Genomic DNA, 22,286 nt, shown 5'->3' on the forward strand with positions numbered 1-22,286 from the left:
TCCACAACTCAGCATCACCGTTACATGGTGAGTAGCAACTATCCTTTTTATAATATTGTTACATTCCATCCTGGATTTCCCATTGTTTAAAGTTACAGAATATTGTGATGTTTAGAAATCAGATGTATCACATATTATAGTAAGTGAATCTCAGTCTATTACGTTACAAGTGACATCTTGTGTAGTCTTACAGCTGGGTAGGTCAGTCTGCCCAGTATAGTCTGCTCCCTGTTGAAACCTTTGTTACTGTAAGTGCTGTAATGAGCAGATGTACCAGGTATTCTAAGACTCAGCATCAAGAGCAAGTGTCTCTGCCTGGCAAGCTCCAGAGATGGTAGTGAACATATGTATGTGAGTTGAAAATGTGTGTGCATTTTTTTTTTTTCTTTTAGTACCTCTGATGAAGGATTTGGTCTGATATTTTAAAAAAATCTAGCAGTCTATTTTCAATATGCCTGCCTGCCACTCAATGGCTCCTCCATGGAGTGAGTAACAATGTCTTTTTCTATTGTTATTTCACAATAAAGTATTCATCTATCATTAGTGAAAACTACCTCAAAATAGGGATATTCATACAACACCTGTACATTTAGTATCATACCACATCTGTAATTTCTTTCATTGTTTGGACATGAAGCACTTGGTGTCCAAAGCTAAGCCAGAAATTGTTCATAGTGTTAAAAGGATTGTGATAGACTGATACTGGACTGATCAGTGAATGGTTCAGTACTGCAGCTCTTAATGAAAGAGAAAAAAATTAAGGGATCATTACACCTAATGACACCCTCATTACTAACCAAAAGGTGCAAGCATGTGCCAGCACTAGAAATTTTTCTCTCCTTTGTCATCAACTCCAGACTAAGTTCAGTCATTACTACCATCTATGTACAATGGAACCACCGAAAATAATTTATTTTCATTAAAAGTACATTCTATTAGGCTGTAGTCATGATATTGTTGGGCTTCACTATGATAAATCTGTTATAAGCTCACCAAATCGTCGACAGAATACTCCCATGACTGCTGTTTCTTCAACAACCCTAAGATCACACAGTAACGCAAGTTCAAAACCACCAGCTACTGCATAGCCACTGACAGCAGCTATTAGAGGTTTCTTTGTAATCCTTCTTGTTAATCCCTATCAGAGACAAAAATATTTAAATGATAATTTTTCAACTGTGTGATTTTTAGTAACAAAAGCAATAACAATAATTGTATAATAATAATTTTAGAATGATAGTATAGCAAAGAAATTCTTGGCTAAGTGACAGTCAAACCAAATGAAAATCTTATGATATTAGAAATGAAATTATAACAGAACTGAAATAATAAATGATGAAAGATCAATTTAGGATATAAATAACCAGTGACCATGTCTTCATTACCCACCCAGATAACTGCACATGTTAAAGCGCTGCTTCTGGGATGGTGAGATGTGCCAGTCCCCAATTAAATCTGCTCAGTGAATTAACAATGAGGGTCAGTGTGCCAGCCAGTCTGAATGTGGTTTTAGGCAGTTTCCCAACATCTGAATAGGTGAGTCTGGGCTGGTACCGAATTCGCACCTCAGTTGCACAATTTGCAAAAATTTTGAAAGTTTTTGCATAACTCTCACTACACACAGACAGCTGGCATACACACATTCTGTCCCGAAGGGTAACGAGGTGGTGACAGGAAGGGCATCCAGCCACCCCTTAAATTAACTGTGCCAAAACCATCAATAACCATCACAACCCTGCACACATGCAGGACAAAGGCACAAGAAAATTAACGAAAGAAGAAGATAATCTTTATTGTTAATAACACACTCTTTTGACATCATTAAAAACGACGGAGAAATAAGATCATAGCTCATGTAGTATTATAGATATTGTGATGGTTATTAAGTCAACAATGGTAGATCAGTGGACTGAATTATAATATTGCAGGCATTAGGCCAACAGTTTAAGATGAATAGTTCAGTGAAAACTGTACATACAACTTCTTTGCAACTGTGTGTATGGCCAGATAACTTTCTTTTCTTTTCTTTTTTTTAAAAAAAAATTATCAGCCACACTGGCTTTTTCATAACTCAGTTAAATGTCTTCCTCCATGCATAGATCATCTAGCAGGAAGTGAGTTGTGGTCCAGACATTGAGTATCACTAGAGTTCCACAGTGTATTCACAATATTTGGTGTCACACCTCATGCCTGAAAGTTGATTTTTCACCATGTAACACCCATTGTCATTCTGTTTAGTGAAAACCAAACCACAAAAGAATACACAGCCACCAGTTTTTCAGACAAAAAGAAAAACAGGAGAGGTAGAAAACAGAATGAGGAGGACACAAACATGATGCACATCTGATACATGATATAGTATGACGTACATGTTTCCAGTACCAAAATCACAATAGAGTCTATTTTAAAACCATCAAAACTTGAACAACAGACAGAAAAAATATATTTTGGAATTAATGGATAAACAGCCACAATTAAATTTGCAGCTGTGATTCCACCATTGTTTTAGATTCCTCTCCTAATAGTCCTTGATTTAATGTCATAAGTTAATTTTACTCCCATAATATACAATGATATCAATTACACTTTTTTACTGGTTTTATATATTTCTAATTTTTCTATCTTTAATACATCTAAAGATAGCACTAGTCCAGTTCATCAGATGGCTGATAGTTGATAAGTGGGACATTATTCAAGACATAACAGCAGAAAATATATTTTTTAAATTCTATTAAGCATTCACACAAAGTAAATCTCATAATAATTAGAAAATAAACTATTAATTTTTTCTCATCCTTTAAATAACATTTGAAAAAGGTAAGACACCCACAGTTGCACCTGAAGAGGTTTTTATGCACCTCGGTGTGTTTAACAAAAATTTCAATGACAAAATTTACTTGCCTTTTGATTATCATTAAAGGAAGTAGACCTGCATAAAATATAGTTTGAGTGATGTATGAAGGCAATGGAATGTTCTCTGCTGTGAGAGTTATTTATAACTGTAATTGATGAATTGCTGCTCAGTGATTTAATTTGTGAATGAGGAGGTTCATTCTAATTTTTTTCTTTTCTTCTTTTTCATATTTGATACTATCAGGTTACACCAGTGCTCACCATTCCTCCTGCTGCAATTTCCTTGCGTAAATTCTCAAAACTCTTCACTTCTGCCAAAGTTTCCAGATCAAATCCAGAACAGAAGTTGCCTCCAGTACCATACAAAACAGCAACTGAGGAAGAAGGGTCATCTTCAAAATTTGTAACAGCTGCTCGGAGTTTTCTTGCAACTTCAGGGTTTACACAGTTTCTCTTGTTTGGTCTATTGATACCAATGGTGGTTACATCAAATACTTTGTCCACCAATATTTCATCTGAAAATGTGGTTATTTCAATTATCTCTAAGTAAAGAACAAAGTCACAAAAGACACATAGCAATTACAGCTTCAATGGAAGTACATAGAAATCCACCAAACTTATATGCTGCAGCTAAAAACCATGACATTTGTCCAATAGCTAGATGAAAAACATAAAAAACAAATAAACAGTTTAAATTTTGTGACTGATGCACATGCCTAAGTGAATTATGTACAAATAGGAAAAGTGATAATTACAGATATAAATCTGTTCCTGCAGTCATTTAATTTTCATAATGTTATGAAATAAAATATAGCCAATGGCCTTGCTGCAGTGGTAACACCAGTTCATATTAGATCACTGAAGTTAAGTGCCATTGGGCTTTTCTACCACTTGGATGGGTCACCATTCAGGTCTCCTAAGTGCTGTTAGTAAGCAGGGTGCACTCAGCTCTTGTGAGGCCAATTGAGGACCTACTTGATTGAGGAGTAGCAGACACCAGTCACAAAAACTGACAATGGCCATTAGGGTGGTGTTCTGATCACATGCCCCTCCATATCTGCACCGGGTGACGCCTAAGGGCTGAGGATGACACAGCGGCCGGTCAGTACCATTGGGCCTCTACAGTCTGTTCAGACAGTGTTTGTTTCTTTCTGAAAGTAAATATAATTATTCTTTCCCCCTGTGATGGTTGATATATGATCAATTTCTAGGTAGCAACTGAGAAATTTTCCTTCACAAGCTCTTACAAACAATTCAAGGTCTTGAGACATTGAAATGTCTCATTTGAGGGACTGTTTGTGGGCATCCAATTTAGAAGTCTCAGAGACAGAGAATTTAAACAAGCATCTTCACAGGGAAAAGAAGGAAGCAACCACAGGCACATTGAGGGGGAAAGAACAAAGCAACTACTGTAAGCAGTGAAAAGTTTTAGGAAGGGTGTTTCTGTGGAGGATTGGATTATTGTGGCCACAATGCTCAGTCAGTACAGGGTCTGTTAAGTACTGCAAAAGCAGTAGTGTACTTGAGTCCTGGTTGACAATTCTTTATTAAATTACAATTCTTTTTGCATACAGTGATCAAAGGATCACTTTTGCAAATGTTATATCTATTACGTAATAAAACTGGAAGCAGTCACATCCATAAAATATCTAGGAGTATGTGTTTAGAATGATTTAAAGTGGAACAACAACATAAAATTAATTGCAGATAAAGCAGATGTCAGACTGCGATTCATTGGAAGTATCCTCAGGAAGTGTAACGAACTCACAAAGGAAATAGTTGTCAGTCTGGCATGTGTACCAGCTACGACTAATAGAGGGAATTGAAAAGATCTAAGGAAGAACAGTTTGTTTCATTACAGGTGTATTAAATAAGTGTGAAATCATCATGGAGATGGTCAGCCAACACCTGTGGTAGATACTGCAAGAGAGATGTTCTGAATCATGATCTGCTTTCAGAGAGCATACATTCTTAGAAGAATCAACTAATATATTGCTTCCTCCAATGCACATCTTGCATAAAGATCATGAAAGTAAAATTAGATATATGAGCTCACATGGCACCTTACCAAGAATCGTTCTTCCCATGAACCATTCGTGACTGGAACAGGAGGGGGGGGGGGGGGGGGGGGACTGACAGCGGTACACAAAGTATCCTTCCCTACACACAATTAAAGTAAATTTGTATAAATAGAACTGTTTTGCAAATTACAGACTGTGTAATAAGGTAATGCTTTCTATTCACAAAAATAGTGTCCCAATTCAATCCATTCAGTTGCATTCTTACTTACAAAAGGTTGACACCTGCTTCTAAATGACAATTTCTGCTGTTCAGCTGTCCACAGGAAGCTCTGAAAGCTGTCAGCTCACCTGCAGAAAGTGACCAATTCTTAAGAAATTATGGAGAATATATCAACTTTCTGAGTGTGATGAGAGAAAATAATTTTCAACCAACCAATAACAAAGAGTTTCAAATGGAAGTCACAAATATGTAATAATTATGCAGGGCAAGTGGCTGGGATCTCAAGCATTAAGAAGCTTCTTAAGATTCCTGTTAGAACTGTTTTGCAAATTACAGGCTGTGTAATAAGGTAATGCTTTCTATTCACAAAAATAGTGTCCAAATCCAATCTATTCAGTTCTATTCTTACTTACAAAAGGTTTACACCTGCTCCTAAACTACAATTTCTGCTGTTCAGCTGTCCACAGGAAGCTCTGAAAGCTGTCAGTTCACCTGCAGAAAGTGACCAATTCTTGAGAAATTATGGACAATATATCAACTTTCTGGGTGTGATGAGAGAAAATAATTTTCAACCAACCAACAACAAAGAGTTTCAAATGGAAGTCACAAACATGTAATAATTATGCAGGCCAAGTGGTTGGGATCTCAAGCATTATGAAGCTTCTTAAGATTCCTGGTCCAGGAGATGAGGCACGGAGATGCTGGTTTTGTCAGCAGAACTGATTCTTAGGCAAGTGAACAGAGAAAAGATTATTCAGAAGAAAGGTAATGAGCAGAATAAAGATAAAGGCCTCATTCATCACACCTACAAATCTAAATAAGCCACTGCACAGTGCACTGTAGAGGGTAAACTTAAATTAGAGATTATCTGTGCTATTTCATTTACTTCTACATCTACATCTACATCTACATCTACATCTATACTCTTCAAACCACTGTGAGGTGCATGGAAGAGGTTATGTCCCATTGTAGCAGTTATTAGGGTTTTTTCCCATTCCATTCATGTATGGAGCATGGGAAGAATGATTGTTAGAATGCCTCTGTGCATGCAGTAATCATTCTAATCTTATCCTCATGATTCTTCTGTGAGTGGTATGTAGGGGACTGTAGTACATATCTAGTCATAATTCAAAGCCAGTTCTTGAAACTCTATTAATAAACTTTCACACAATAGTTTACATCTATCTTCAAGAGCCTTCCTGTTCAGTTCCTTCAGTATCTCTGTGACACTCTGTCACGGATGAAAAAACCCGTAACCATTCACACCGCCCCACTCTGTATGTGTTCAATATCCCCTGTTAGCCCTATTTGGTACGGTTCCCAGACATATGAACAATATTCTGTGATGGGTCACACAAGTGATTTGTAAGCAATCTCGTTTATAGACTGATTGCACTTACCCAGCATTCTAGCAATAAACTGAAGTCTACCAACTGCTTTACCACTGACTGAACCTATGTGATCATTCCATTTCATATCCCTGCAAAGTGCTACACTAAGGAATTTGTATGAGTTGGCCAATTCCAGGTGTGACCCATTGATATTATAGTCATAGGATGCCAATCTCTGCACCATGTTGAAATCGATCATGATCTGACTATATTTATGCAGCTTCTTTCAGATAGTACTTCATTATAGATAACTGCATCATCAGCAAAATGCCGGATTTTACTATTAACATTGTGTAAAATGTCACTAATATACAACATGAACAGCAATGGTCCCAACACACTCCCCTTGTGTATATCCGAAGTTATCTCTACATCTGATGATGGCTCACCATCCAAGATAACATGCTATGTCCTCCCTATCAAAATGTCCTCAATCCAGTCACAAATTTCACTTGATACCCCATATGAACGTAATTTTGACAATAAGTGTAGGTGTGATACTGAGTCAAATGCTTTTCAGAAATCAAGAAATACTGCATCTATCTGACTGCCTTGATCTGAAGCTTTCGGTATGTCATGTGAGAAAATGGGAGTTGGGTTCCACATGAACAATGTTTTCGAGTTCCATGCTGTTGGCATTGAGGAGATGATTCTGCTCAAGATACTTCATTATGTTTGAGCTAAGAATATGTTCTAAGATTCTACAACAAATCGAATTCTAGGATATTGGATGAAAGTTTTGTGGATTACTTCTACTACCCTTCTTGTAGATGGGTGTGACCTGTGCTATTTTCCAAGAACTGTGTGTGGTTTTTCGTTTGAGGGATCTACAATAGATTATAGTTAGAAGAGAGGCTAATACAGCCTCAAATTCACTATAGAATCTGGTAGGGATTCCATCGGGTTCTGGAGCTTTGCTCAGTTTTAATGATTCCAGCTGTTTCTCAACACCACTGGCACTAACGCTTATTTTATACATCTTTTCAGTGGTTTGGGGATTAAATTTGGGGCAATTCTCCTACATTTTCCTCAGTAAAGGAACATTTTAAAACAGAATTAAGCATTTCAGCTTTTGCTCAATTTCAGTTCCTGTCTCATTCGCTAGGGACTGGCCAATAACTTTGGTGCCACTAACAGCCTTTATACACAATCAGAATTTCTTTGGATTCTGTGAAAGATCATTTGCCAATATACTGCTACAGTAGTCATTGAAGGCATCACAAAGTGATATCCTGACAGCCATGCCTATTTCATTCAGCATCTCTGTATCCATAGCCGTACACTTTGTTTTATGCCTATTACACAGTGGTCTCTGTTTCTTTAGAAGTTTCTTTACAATGACTGTATAGCATGGAGGTTCCCTCCTATTATGGACTGTTCTCTTAGGTACATATCTGTCCAGTTGCATTGTCAACTATTCTTTTAAACATGAGCCATAGTTCTCCTACAAGCTTCTGCCCTGTACTGGAAGTTTCCAGTTCCTCTTTGAAATATGACGCTACTGATTTTTTATCTAGTTTACTGAACATATATATCTTTCTGCTTGTTTTAGTTGTCCTTTGTTCTTTGGTGATCACTGTAGCCACAACCATGTCATGGTCACTGATACAAGTTTCAATGTGGACATCCTCCAAGAGTTTAGGTCCATTTGTTGCCATTAGATCCAATATATTTCCTAACTATCTGTTCTAGGCACTTTTAAGAGAAGGCATTTGTAATGTGTCAGAGGATGTCTTATCACACGCACCACTAACAAAACAATAAGTTTCCCAATTAATTGTTGGATGATTAAAGTCTCCACCAACAATTACAGTATGATTGGGGAACTTATGTACATGTGAACTAAGGTTTTCTTTAAAGTTTTTGGTTACATCACGAGATAATCCTGGTGGGTGATAAAAGGATCCAATTACCATTTTATGCACACCCCTGATACTGAGTCTTGCCCAAACAATCTCATATGCATCTGCAATTTCTATCTTGGTGGATTCAGGTTTCTTGTCTACTGCAACAAACATACCACCTCCATGTCCATTTGCCTATACTTTTCACATACACTTAAATTTTCCCCTAAAATCTCACTGCCATTAATTTAAGGTATTATGTGAGCTTTACAACTTTTCATGAGTGCCTCAAACTCTGGCACTTTGTTGCAAATGCTTTGGCAGTTTACCATTAGGATTTTAATACTCTCAACTAAGGAAAGCATTTCTTTTGACCCAGCACTGACGCTTCTGGGTTTCCCACAGCTATCGTTATATGGATTGGATGGAGAGTCATCTAATCTAAAAAACCCATGTGTGCACCTCACACATAGTCAGCTATCTGAGTAGCAGCCTCTGATGTTTAGTGCTCACCTGACCCATTAGGGGGACCCTACAATTCTCAACCCTATGGCACAAGTCCAGGAAGACACAGCCTAGCTTGTCACAGAACCATTACAGCTCCCATTCATTTCTTCCATTCGACTCAGAACCAAATGGCTATGATCAGTTCTGGGGACAATGCTGCAAATTGTGCACTTCGTTTAAATTCCCTGTGCAAGGCTGGTCTTCTCAACCTTCTCTGCCAGTTGCTGAAATGACTCAAATATGACCTTGGAGTCCACAAGACAGGCATCATTTGTTGCAACATGTGCCACATTCTGCAGTTGGTTGCACCCTGTTCTCTCAATGGCCACTGGAATAGCCTCTTCAACATGTTGAATGAGGCTCCCAAGCATACACACTGAGTGCACCTGGTGTCCTTCCTATCCCTTGCTGCCATTTCCCTAAGGGGTACCATCATTTACGATATACCTGAACTGCTAACGATTAACAGACCACTACCATTTAGCATTTGCCTCCTCTTGACACTGAACAAAACAGGTTTCCCCAAAAGAGGTGAAGTGAGTCCCACTGGCTCTGTTTCAGTTTATATGAGAGACAGCACCTCAAACTCATTGGTTAGGGGGATTGGTACAACACCCTGAGTCCTCCTCGGCCCCCATCCACCCTGTACGGGATGCCTAGATCTACCGCTGACATGCCACTCACAGTCAAGTGGATGAGTAATGACAGATCAAGTACTTTCTGCAGAGGAGACAGGATCTACAGAAGAGGATAGTACTTGATGTATCTCTGGTATTGGTATCGCAGGTACACGACTCTCAGGAGCTCTTCCAACACACCAACTCACAGCACCTGCCAATCTTTTGACAGTAGTCAGGGCAATTTCCCGCTGTTTATGAATGTCAACCAATTCATCCATTGTTCGACAACAGAATTCACAGGGGCGCTCCATTTTGGCTGATGCAGTGCATTACAAGGCAGTGAACAAATAACTTTAAATTAAGCCTGGTGATTACCTTTTAATCTGCTGAGCTAAAAGGATGTAACACAATATGTTAGAATTACTACTACAGTAACTAAATCACAAACACCGATTTACTACAAATTGCTCGTAGATTATGCGAAGGATAATCAGAGCTTCCAAAAATTCTCAAAAATGCACATTTATTTGCATTGAAATACAGTGATATTTGGGGATGATGTATTCTTTGGCAGAACTGTGAATCACAAATGCTGATTTGCTGCAAAATAAATTGCGTATCCAAAACAATCGTACTGGAAACTTACAAAAATATAGTTTTGTAAGTCTCCAAAAATTCTCAAAAATAAACTATTTCTAATGTAACCATACAATTAAATTATGAAATGATTGGTTTGAATCATGAGAGGCCCACTGGTCTCAAAAATTTTAAAAGAGCACCATTAAGTTTAAGTTGATGATAACAGTATGAGTTTATTGCAACACTCACGAATGTTTGAAATTTCACATTACAAATGGGTATTGATACAATCAATGAAAGATCACACAGAAGCAAAGTGAATGGTAGAATAAGCAAATCTAAAACTTCAAATTGGCACACTGTTCTTGTAGGCGTGGTCTCACACAAAGGAAATTCTGAAGTCGCCTTTTACATAGAGGGGTCCAGAAAAATGTAGATACTCTTTGATAGTCAATATGAATGGAACAAAATGACACACTGTTACAATTATTGCATGGAGGGAAGGTTATTTTATGTGTTCAAAGTGACCCTCATTAGCAGCCAAACAACATTAATACCACTGAACTGTTACCCGAACTATAGCTGTCAGTGTTGCCAGTGTGATAGCCACACAGTACGCCTCGATGGTTCTTGTAGCTCATTCATTGTAGCTGGCTTCTGTTGATAAACTTCATTTTTCATGGTTTCCCATACGTAGAAGTTAAGAGGTGTAAGGTCCGGAGACCGTTCTGGGTATTCACAAGTTCCTCTTCGACCTATCCATTGCCCAGGTATATTTTCATCTCTATGGTAGTTAGGCAGAGTACCATCTTATTGTAGGTAAAAATCTTTCATTTCCAAATACCTCTCAGATAGCAAGTAAAATCAATGTTTGCAGCATTTGAAAATACACCTTACTAGTTACATATCCTTAAAGAATGGGCCAATCAAACCGTGCGATGACAGACCACACCACAAATTAACACCCTGTAGATTAACATGTTTGTCCATGGGAATGTAAGGATTTTCAGGAGCCCATATATACAGTTGTGGCAGTTTAAAGTACTGTTCAGTTTGAATTGCGCCTTGTCAGACCAAATAAACATCCCTGCAAACTGTTCATCCTCCCAAAGCATGCCTTCAAATCACTTACAGTACTCCATCCTTGGATCTGGGTCATCCTTGTTCATGGTGTGTAGTGATCTAGGAATGTACATTTTCCACTTTGCAGCCTTCAGAATTCATTGCACGCTTGATTGGCTCACACAGATTTTTGAGATGGCCTAAAAAATGTTGCAACACAGCAATGTTGGAAGTTGGACTTACTGATGTTTTTGATCAGCCAGACTTTTTCTTACGCACATCCTGAAGAGTACCGTTGGCTTCAAAATCATCCCAAATAAATATTATAAATTGTTGTACATGTTGGTGGCTGAGTTCTGTGCACATTACATCATTGTCATTGTACCTCCATCATGTTTTTGTACTTCCAGTACCACTTCAATACGGCTGTGCATTGTTCAGACGACAATCTTACTGCATTCATTGGTGCACTGTCATCTGCTGGAAAACGCACACCACGATCTGTTGAGAAAAACAGTGGACTATGTCACCTCATGAAATTGCAAAGATATTAACTATCAAAGAGCATCTACATTTTTCTGAATCCCTCTGCATACAAATAAAAGTGTGCATTGCACAGATTTTTCATTTAGCTGATTCTGTGCACACTTCTACACTGGCATGCTGAAGAAGAACAATGCAGCATGAGTTTATCTCAATTAAAATCGGTAAAATGTGCAACACCAACAAAGCACATCTTCTGTCTGTTGCAGCTAACAATGCAACTGATTGAGGGGAAAAATTAGTGTTTATATGTCTCTCTATGCACCGTAATCTATCATACCTTATTCTCAGAATCCCTGTGTGACATATATGACAGTGACAACAGAAATGTTGAACAGTCTTCCTCAATACCCATTCCGTAATTCAACAAACATGTTTTCATGGAAACACCACTGCCATTCTCCCAAAAATTTGCATTACAGGGTGACCATTATTGAACTATATGAAATAAAATCATCATAACTTCTGAACGGTTTGTGTTAGAATGTTCAAACTGCAAGGTTGTCGGCGGGCCATGATGGGAATTAGTGTGAATGTGTACGCACCTTGTTGTTGTCAGCCATTTGCATGAGAAAATGTCATGGTACAGAGTGCCTGAGCATATAGTGCTTGTGAAGGCCTACTATGCAATGCATGCAATAACAGCCCAACTGTGGCTCACAGGAAGTTTGTGACCAAGTTCAAGCTGAAGACAGCTGGTCCAAGTGTGCTAACAATCTAGAATCTGATTCACAAGTTTGAGAGAACGGGTAGTGTTTATGTTGACAGTATTGGCAATATTGGTCATCCAAAATGTGTGGAAATGCCTGATAACATCAAGAAGATATGTGCTGTGTTTCAAATCAGCTCCAGGAAATCAATCAGACGAGCTGCACAACAGGTGAGAATCAACCGGGAGACACTGAGAAATTGTTGAAGACTTGCATCTCTTCCCATACAAAATTCAATACCATGAGCCATTAATCCCCAGGGCCATGGAACAGAGGTTGCGTTTCGCCAACACTGTTGTCCACAGAACTGGTCAATAAGTAAAATTATCGCATTTGGGGTACTGAGAATCTGCATTTCATGATCGAAAAGTATCTTCACCCTCAGCAGATGAATGTGTGGTGTCCATTGTCCAGTCACGGAATAATTGGCGCGACATTCCTTGATGGCATGGTTACTACAGAACAGTATGTGAAGGTTTTAGAAGATGATTTCATCCCCATTATCCAAAGTGACCCTGATTTCGACAAGATGTGGTTCACGCATGACGGAGCTTGACCACATCAAAGCGGGAGAGTGTCTTATGTCTTGGAGGAGCACTTTGGGGACCACATTCTAGCTCTGGGGTACCCAGAGGCCACTGGCAGGGGCCTCAATTGGCCGCCGTGTTCTCCAGATCTGAACACATGCAACTCCTTTTTGTGGGGCTATATTAAAGATGTGGTGTGCAGCAACAACCCCAAAACCTTTGCTGAGCTGGAAACAGCCATTCGGGAGGTCATAAACAGCATCGATGTTCTGACACTTCAGCAGGTCATGAAGAATTTCATTATTCGTCTGCGCCAAATCATTGCCAATGATGGCAGGCATTTCAAACATGTCATAACCTAAATCCAAATATCTGTAGTGACAATTAAATGTTGAATAAAGTGTCTGCACACCATAGTTTGTAACTAATTTATGTTTTTTTCATATAGTTCAATAATTGTCACCCTGTAAATATCTGAACATTCCCACTAAAATATATATGAATATTATAACAATGAGTCATAATACAATGTACATAATTTAAGAGTAAAGGTAACAACTCACCAAATAGTAGAGGCACTGAGTTGACAACATACACATAAATAAAACTGACAACTTGCTAGCTTTCAGAGAAATCCTTTTTTTGAGCTAGAGCCACATGCACCTCCTCCTGCCCCAGCACCATAACTTTACTCACCTCGTCCCTACAGCCTCCCCTTCCTGTTCCATCACCTATAGCAGCCCACTAGCCCATTTCATCATCATCATCATCATCATCACCATCATCATGTGCTGACCCAACTCACTGGTGCCACTGTCTCCTATCTCATGCAACTGCTGTCTCCCTCCAAGCTATTAGCCAATTTTCCCCAAAGGTCCCTCCCACTCCCTGCCTCCTTTCTCCACTCTCTCACTTCACCCCACACAACCGCTGATCCCAGTCAAGCTGCAGTCATGTTTGTGTGTGTCTCTGTGACTCAGTGTCTCCACTATTTGGGTGAGTTGTTACCTTTACTTCTACATTATTAACAATTTTATATGAGCTATATGAAACTGTTACAGTCATAGTAGTGTATCTCTGAGTTCTTCTGATGTTTATACTGTCATTCCTACTTGATAACAACTCCAAAAGCTTGATTTATACTCTAGAACTAGTCATACTAGTGTCTTCTATGTGATTTCCTTTAGAGATGCTTTCCATTTTCACAGAACTCTTACAACAAATTTCAGTCCTTCAGTTCTTGTACCAATTAAGGATTTAAAATTTTCATCTCATTTAAAATTTCTTGTAAATACTACAACTAAATATTTAAATAATGTGACAAACTCTAGATTTTGCCACTAATATTTCAGGATATTATGGTGTTATTTTGTGATATGCATTATCTTGTATTTATCTACATGTAAGGAGAGCTGCCCGTCATTACACCCAGAGGAAATTTTGTCCAAGTCTATCTCCATTTCTTTGTGATTTAATAATGACATCAGCATCATCAGTGAGCAATTTGATAGTGCTGCTGATGCTCTCTGATACACTGCTTATGTGTATTTTGTATGGTCGCACCAGTGTTCCTATTATGCTTCCTTGGGCCTGGCCAATTTCACTTTCATCACTGTTGAATATTTGCTATCCAGTACAATGTACCGTGTTCTGTCAGTCAAAAATTCATTGGGCCAACTGCATATCTGTGAAGATGTTCCATATGATTGTATCTTGATTATTATCTGGTAAAATGGTTAAGTTTCAAACGCCTTTCAGAAATCTACGATGGCAGAACATGCCTGTTCATCTGCAACACCTGTTTGCAAGATCCCTTTATGAATAATGCATATTTGATTGTGTGTGTCAGATAGTCAATAGTGAAGGAATTGGGAGGAGGAGGATAGGTTGAGTAATAAGGAAATAAAATACTGTAGAACCATAGGCTCTTTACGTTTTAGAGGGTTGGACAGCAAATTTGGAAAACTGAAGTATGTGTTTAAATAACTTTCTTAAGTAGGTTTCTTGATGTTGCAGAAGAATTAGATGACTTCTCAAACATAATATTAGAACTAATGAGCACATTTATGTTAAACTTAATATTTGATTATAGCTGTTTTTATTAATAGTGTAACTTTTACTTCCCATGCTCATAATTTATCAGAGTTCTGGTTAATTATGCCAACAGCCCTGCCGCATTAGTAACTCTGGTTCCCATCAGACCACTGAAGCTAAGCATGGTTGGACTCGGCTAGTACTTGGAAGTGTGACTGTCTGGGTCTGCCGAGTGCTGTTGGCAAGTGGGGTGCACTCAGCCCTTGTAAGGCCAATTGAGGAGCTACTTGCTGCGAAGCAGCAGTTCTAGTCATGGAAACTGACAACAGCTGGGAGAGTGGTGTGGCGATCACATGCCCCTTCATATCTGCATCCAGTGATGCCTGTTGGCTGAAGATGACAAGGTGGCCAGTTGGTATCGTTGGACCTTGCAAAGCCTGTTCAGACAGAGTTTATTAATTATGGAAGTTTTTTGTGTATGTACATCACTTAATGAGCAGATTAAGTGAATCTTCTGGGATGTTAGTCAAGAGAGCCACTTTGTGTTGATATTAAATTCATTTTCATATCACAGATTTCTTATTGGGGCGAGTAACCCTTAAATCTACATCAATTATCTGAGATACAGGTGTTTACAAAACTGCAGAGAATGACACGGTCAGCACCCTGCATGGGCCAGGTAAGAAGGTGGCTGCAACCCAAGCAAGCCATTAGCGGAGCTCAAGTAAAGAAGGCTCTGGCGACTTGTCTCCAGAGCTAAGTGATGTAAATAAGTAATATAAAATTGAGGAGTTACACTTGATGAGCTATGCTGATGACAATAGGCTTGAACAGACTTTGTGTGGTATCTGCATGACAACATGAACAATGAATGGAAATAAGAGAACCACACATTTGATTTTGATAATATGGAATGAGGTGATTATGTATGTGAACAGATGAACAGAGCATTAAGTGAAATGAAAGAGAGCTCAATCAGTAGTGGAAGGAGGCAGGAAGCAATGGAAAAGAAAAGAATTCCATTTACAAAAGTTAGAAAGAAGTAAGTAAGCAGTGAGAAAAGAAATACAGGAGTAAACATACAGATAATTTTGTCTAGGGTAGAAAAAGAGAGAGACAGAAGAGAAGAGATAATTAGACAGGGGACAGTAGACGGTTATGGAAAGTGAGGGAAGAAAATAAATGACAGAAAGAAAGAGTGCAAGAGGAGGAAGAGAGGGAGAAGGAAAGGGAGGGTAGAGAGCAGAAAGAAAGATACCAAAAAGGAAAGGAAGGGGTGAAGGGGTGGGGGTGGGAAAATTGAAAAATGAGAGAAAAGATAAGGAGGAGAAAAGTAAAATGCTTAGGGATGAGGTAACTGAATGAGTAAACATGGGAGAAAAAAGCATTTAAAACTGTAACATTTTCTGGTGACACAAACATACTAATCAAGGGTCCAAATTCAACTTTACCAGATACAGTTCAGGTTTTAGCTGAATAAGACTATCACTGGTTCACAGCAAACAGTTTAAGTTTTAATCTCACTCAAACATATGAAAATTCCCCGCTTGCACCACAAGTAGACATTAATGATTATGCACCCAATGAAACACTGTGTGGAAACCTCCTTATCATTCAGCTGAGTAACATGTTAAAATAGTCATTACATAAACAAACTAAATCAAGAAACTTGGTTTATTATTTTTTGCCCTTAGGAGTATCTGTCACTGAGTTGGCTTAAAGGCAAGAGTGTTAGCTTATTTTGGATATTTTCCCTCCTCACTGGTTGGTTGATTGGTTTAAGAGGGTGGGGGGACATACTGTCTCATGGAATTATGTTCTGGGGAAATGAACCCTAACTAAATAAAATATTTATTCCACAGAAGCAACCAGTACACATATTGTGTAAAACTGATGACCAAACATCTTGCAGAGGGCCTTTTTATGGATATTAGAATTCTTACACTAATTTCCAATACATTTACTCTTTAATGGTATCTGTAGCTGATAAGAAAAACCAGCTCAGCTGAACTGTAATATACACAGTCCTAAAATATGATACAAAAATAATTTTCATGTAGATTTTTCCTCCTGGTCTATGGTTCAGAGTGAGGTTATGAACACTGCTGTAATGGTATTCATCAGGGTCCCATCTAACATAAACCAACAAACTGGGAATCTTAATCAGTTCAAAAGAAAATTAAAATGTACCTCATTAGCCATTCTTTCTACAAATTATCTAAAATTTGGATTCATGAAGCATTATAGTGATAGCTTATTATTAAAATAATATGCAGACTAAGTTTCAATGTATTGTCTCTGTTAAAGTATATCTTGATTTATTTCACACCCCTACATGTTCGGCGCAGTGGCTAGCACACTGGACTTGCATTCGGGAGGACGACAGTTAAATCCCGTGTCCAGCCATCCTGATTTAGGTTTTCCGTGATTTCCCTAAATCGCACCAGACAAATGCCGGGATGGTTCCTTCGAAAGGGCATGGCCAACTTGCTTTCCTAATCCGATGAGACCGATGACCTCGCTGTCTGGTCTCCTCCCCCAAAACAACCCCAACCCTAAATGTTCATCTACAGAACACAACAATGAATGAATAAATAACTACGAGAGTGACACATAATGCACAACCTGAGAGCTGAGACAGAGAAAATTTAAGGCAAATAACAGAAACTATAGCATGTGGTGGAAAAAATAAGAAAAGAGAAACAAGCAGGCCAGGGAAAGCGACAGTAATTAGAACAAAGTATGGCAAGATGCATTTTGCAGAAAGGGTAATCTTTAAGATTTTGCAGAGAACAGATAACTACAGCCAACCAATTTCTCACAACAATTTTAAAGACTATGAAAACAAAAAAAAAAGGTGGTTGGTTGGTTGAATTGTAGGAGGGGACCAAACAGTGTGGTCATCAATCCTAACCAATTAGGCAAGGGCGGGGAAGGAAGTTGGCTATGCACTTTCAAAGGAAAGCACCCTGGAGTTTGCCTGAAATGATTTAGGAAAATCATGGAAAACCTGAATCAGGATGGCTGGATGCGGAGTTGAATCGTGGTCCTCCAGAATGCAAGTCCAGTGTGCCAACCACTGCACCACCTCGCTTAGCAGAACAAAAAAAGGGCCAAAAATCCAAAATAAACTCTTCCAATTTAGCAGGAGAGATAGAATTAGTAGGGGGAGTATTTAAATGCCACTCATCCAGCTTTACTTGAATGCGCCAAAAAATTTAAGAAACAAGTCTGGTCAGAGAGGAAGCAAGAACACTGCTGGTAGAACATTCATACATGATAAAAGTTACCAGTCACCAGTCCTGGTTGGGAATATGGAAAAGATTTCTTTTGCAACTTACAGATAAAGTGTGGTACAAGGAGGAAAGAAGACCTTATTCACAGTTTCTGAGAAGCTGCCAATCTGAATCCAGGGGGTATGCTTTGATAGACTGGGCATGGACAGCAGATGAGGTATGGCCTTCCCTTGAAAACACAGACATATTGAAAGGACAACTGTCTGAGAAAGTTGGCTATGTCACTAAGGAGAAATGATAAACAAGGACAGGTTTTTGACAGGTAGAACATGTGGGAAAATTAAGATATTTAATAACATGAGGTCAGATAGAGAGAGTTTTAAATTTTCCAGGAAAGAACCTAATATGATTAGCCTGCACAAGTTCTTCCTGTAGAAACCCAACAGAGTAACTATTGGAAGAACCAGTACAACATTCGTCAAGCAACACATAATAAAGTTCTAAACTTTGGATTAGATTAGAAATAGAAGGGGGTGATCTGATACCTGCTAATAAGCAACAGTGGAGTTTTGGAGGGATAAATATAACAGTAAAAAGGGAGTAGGTACGAGGTTTTCACTGCCATGCACATCAGGCTAAGGGGTCCATCTCAGTGATAATCTGTCACCACTTGTGGAGTCAGAAGGTACTAAGGCTATATAGTGAACCACATGGAACCAAGGAAACAGCCCAGTAAACAAGGATGTGCCCTCTATCTATATCCAATGTGTAGCTCACCATAGGGCCTGTTATCCTGCTCACAATGGCTGTCAGAACAGGCAGCTATCAGAAGACAACCTTCCATTTAGGTAGCCAGGTATATACAGAAATACATATCAGCTACTTCAGAAGATACTGACTAATGCAGGAACTGATGTCTGCATGCAGACCTTCATAGATGGTTACTGAGCAGGACATGTACAATGTGTAATAGAGGAAAAGATAGTGCCATCTAATAAGTGAAGCAATAAGTGCCACTATCTAGTTCAGCAAAGACTGAAATCTAAAGATATGTCAAGATGTGTAGAAGTAAAAGACTTAATATGAAGAGCATATTTTGAGTTTGTTAGTAACAAGTGACTGTGTTATGGATAGCCTAAATAAGAACAACACTTCAAGCAGAGGCACATGTTGCAAGTTGTTTAAAGAGTGAGTTGTTTGGAGAGTTACCACGTTATTATTTTCAATATGCTTTTTTGCCTCTGGATAATGTGCACATGGTGAGCTTAGATGCCAGATGTGTGTGTTTATAAGATCATATTTTTGTATCTTTCTTCAGTTGGAAGAGCTCCAGTCTTCATGGTAGACATACATTGATAAAGTGTAATTACATTATTCTGTCTTTCTTCTTTTAGGAAGAGGTTTATCAAGGGGAGTATGAGTAGATACTACATGGTATGCAAGGGAGGAATCACAGAGCTTAAGCTGTTTTATTTTGAAAATATTTTCTTAGATTGTTTAGTTCTGTTGTGCAAGAGATGAGCTCAGAAAAGCACAGGTTGTAGATTTTCTTTTGAGTGATGCCTCTCATATTGTTGCAACATTAAAGGAGAGTACTTGGTAACTACAGTACAAAGCATTTTGTCAGTACAGTCAACTAGGTAGATCAACAAAAAAGTGAATTTATATTATCTTATATGTCAATGGGTGCAAAAAATGTAATTTTAAGCTATGTTTCTCTTTTGATTTATCATGATACATCTAGAGACTAACCAATCTCACACACCTCCAGTGTCTGATACTAGAGTTTTTTTATGTCTGTTTTTGTAATTAGGAACTACTCCCAGTAGACACTGAAAAGAGGGGGCACTGTAAAGCCTAATTAAAAAGGCTGTAAGCCTATCTCTAATATTATAATAAGCGGGGAGGGCAAATATGGAACAGGATATCTGAAGCAGAGGGTTTCACAAGGCTCTCATCTAATACGCTTAAAGTGAGCAGACTATGGGTGCACAAATGAGACAGCAGGACAGACAAGCAAACACACTGTAATCCGGTGACCTTATGCTGTATTGGCAGAAGATACTCATCAGAGAGAGTTGGTGGTTATAGTACTGTGGCTGCCTAAGGAGGTACAGATTCTTAGAATCTTGGGCCATTAATATGTTACAGAATATCAACAGCAGATTAGGAAACCCAAAGTATATGTCTTCTTGCAGTATTTTCTTAGCCTGATGTGGTTGAAATATTGGATGTTGTGTCACCAATTTAGGAGTAAAGGAGACCACTCACTGAGTAGTAGAAGTGTTGAGTTGTCAACAGGCATACAAAAAAAGAATGAAAACTTGCTAGCTTTCAGATGAATCCTTTGGGTGGTGGCCATTCTTTTCATGGACAGTTACGAGGGTTATCCACAAAGTACATTATGTTTTCGTTTGTGTCCGTTAGCGGCGGGGCTAGCGCGGCCATCTTGGTGTCATGGCATTCCGCCGCTCAGCCGGCATCCTGCCGTGCTAGTGAGAGGTTCGTGCTGTACTCCTTTGACTTACTGTGACAGTTTGAAATGTCAGCATTAATTGAAAATGCCACGAAGTGTGAAGTGCGTACTGTAATAAAGTTTCTGACTGCAAAAAACTGTACACCGATAGAAATCTATCGGCAGCTTTGTGAAGTGTATGGGGACAACATAATCATTGAAGGTGGAGTGCGTCAATGGGTCATAAAATTTAAAAATGGCTGAACTAACATTCACGACGAAGAGCGAAGTGGAAGACCGAGCATAGTGACTGCCGAACTTGTCGAAAAAGTCGATGCCGCGGTCCGTGAAAACCGTAATTTCACAATAACAGAACTCTCTATGAGTTTTTCACAAATTTCACGAAGTTTGTTGCACAAAATCATTACCGAAAAGCTTGGTTACCACAAGTTTTGTGCAAGATGGATGCCAAAAATCTTGACAGAGATTCACAAAAATCAGCGAATGGCTGCAGCGTTAACGTTTTTGGACGCTTACGAGAAAGATGGTTACTCATTACTCAATCGCATCATTACTGGTGACGAAACATGGGTTAAGCATGTGAACTGCGAGACAAAATTGCAGTCAATGCAGTGGGGGCACACAAATTCCCCCCAAAAACCCAAGAAATGCATGCAGACAACGTCGGCAAGGAAGGTGATGGTGACTGTCTTTTGGGACAGAAAAGGTGTGATTTTTGTGGATTTCCTGGAAAGAGGCACTACAATAAACTCTCAAAGGTATTGCCAAACTCTGCACAACCTCAGAAGAGCAATACAAAACAAGCGCAGGGGAAAGTTGGGCTCAAAGATCTTGCTGATTCACGACAACGCCCGGGCCCACACGGCAAATGCCACTTGTGAAGTTCTCGAATCTTTTAAGTGGGAGTTGTTTCCTCATCCACCGTACAGTCCCGACCTGGCACCGAGTGACTTCCACTTATTCCCAGCAATGAAGAAGTGGTTGGCTTTGCAGCGTTTTGATGACGACGCCCAGCTTCAAGAAGAGGTAACCACGTGGTTGAAGGCGCAGGCGGCCGAATTTTATGACGAAGGAATTTCCAAGCTCGTCCATCGCTACGATAAGTGCCTTAATTTAAATGGCAACTATGTAGAAAAGTAGTATTTAAGTGTGGCTTTCATCTGTATATAATTTAAAAAAATTCCAATACTTTATTTATTTTTAATTCCAAAACGTAATGTACTTTGTGGATAGCTCTTGTATTTGGTGGTCATGCTCACATAAAAATGTGCATAAATTGTAAATGAGCTAGTATATGACATGGTTGCTTTGTTATGTGGCCCTGCTGCTAATGGTATAGAATAAGGTTGTGATAGGACAAGGGAAGGATATGCCGGGTGGTGGATATGGCAGGTCTTGAACCTGGGTCCTCCACACGAATATGAGTCCTTGGGCAAAAGGCTGGGAGTAGGAGTGACATAGGAATGAGCAAGGATGTTGTGGCCAACAGAATATCACTTTAGCAGGGGTGGGAAGGATGTTCCTCATTTCCAGCCATGATAATAGATAGTCAAAGACCTGGCCTCTAGATCATGAAGGTATCATCAATGAACCTTAATCATACAAGGGGTTTGGGGCTTTGGAAGGCTAGGAAGGTTTCCTCTAAATGGGACATAAACTGGTT

General features: G+C 39.0%; 1 protein-coding gene across 1 annotated transcript in view; it reads right to left on the reverse strand.

The window, feature by feature from the left end:
• LOC126480737 (probable enoyl-CoA hydratase echA8) overlaps window positions 1-22,286 on the reverse strand; it is a 69,433-nt gene that overhangs the window by 39,131 nt on the left and 8,016 nt on the right. Inside the window, exons 2-3 of the mRNA XM_050104008.1 lie at window positions 3,115-3,368; window positions 994-1,138 (exon numbers count right to left, since the gene is read on the reverse strand). Coding sequence (XP_049959965.1) covers window positions 994-1,138; window positions 3,115-3,368 — 399 coding nt within the window. The remainder of the gene's footprint in view (window positions 1-993; window positions 1,139-3,114; window positions 3,369-22,286) is intronic.

This window comes from Schistocerca serialis, chromosome 5, assembly GCF_023864345.2.
Source record: "Schistocerca serialis cubense isolate TAMUIC-IGC-003099 chromosome 5, iqSchSeri2.2, whole genome shotgun sequence".
In the NCBI taxonomy this organism is placed as follows: Eukaryota; Metazoa; Arthropoda; class Insecta; order Orthoptera; family Acrididae; genus Schistocerca; species Schistocerca serialis.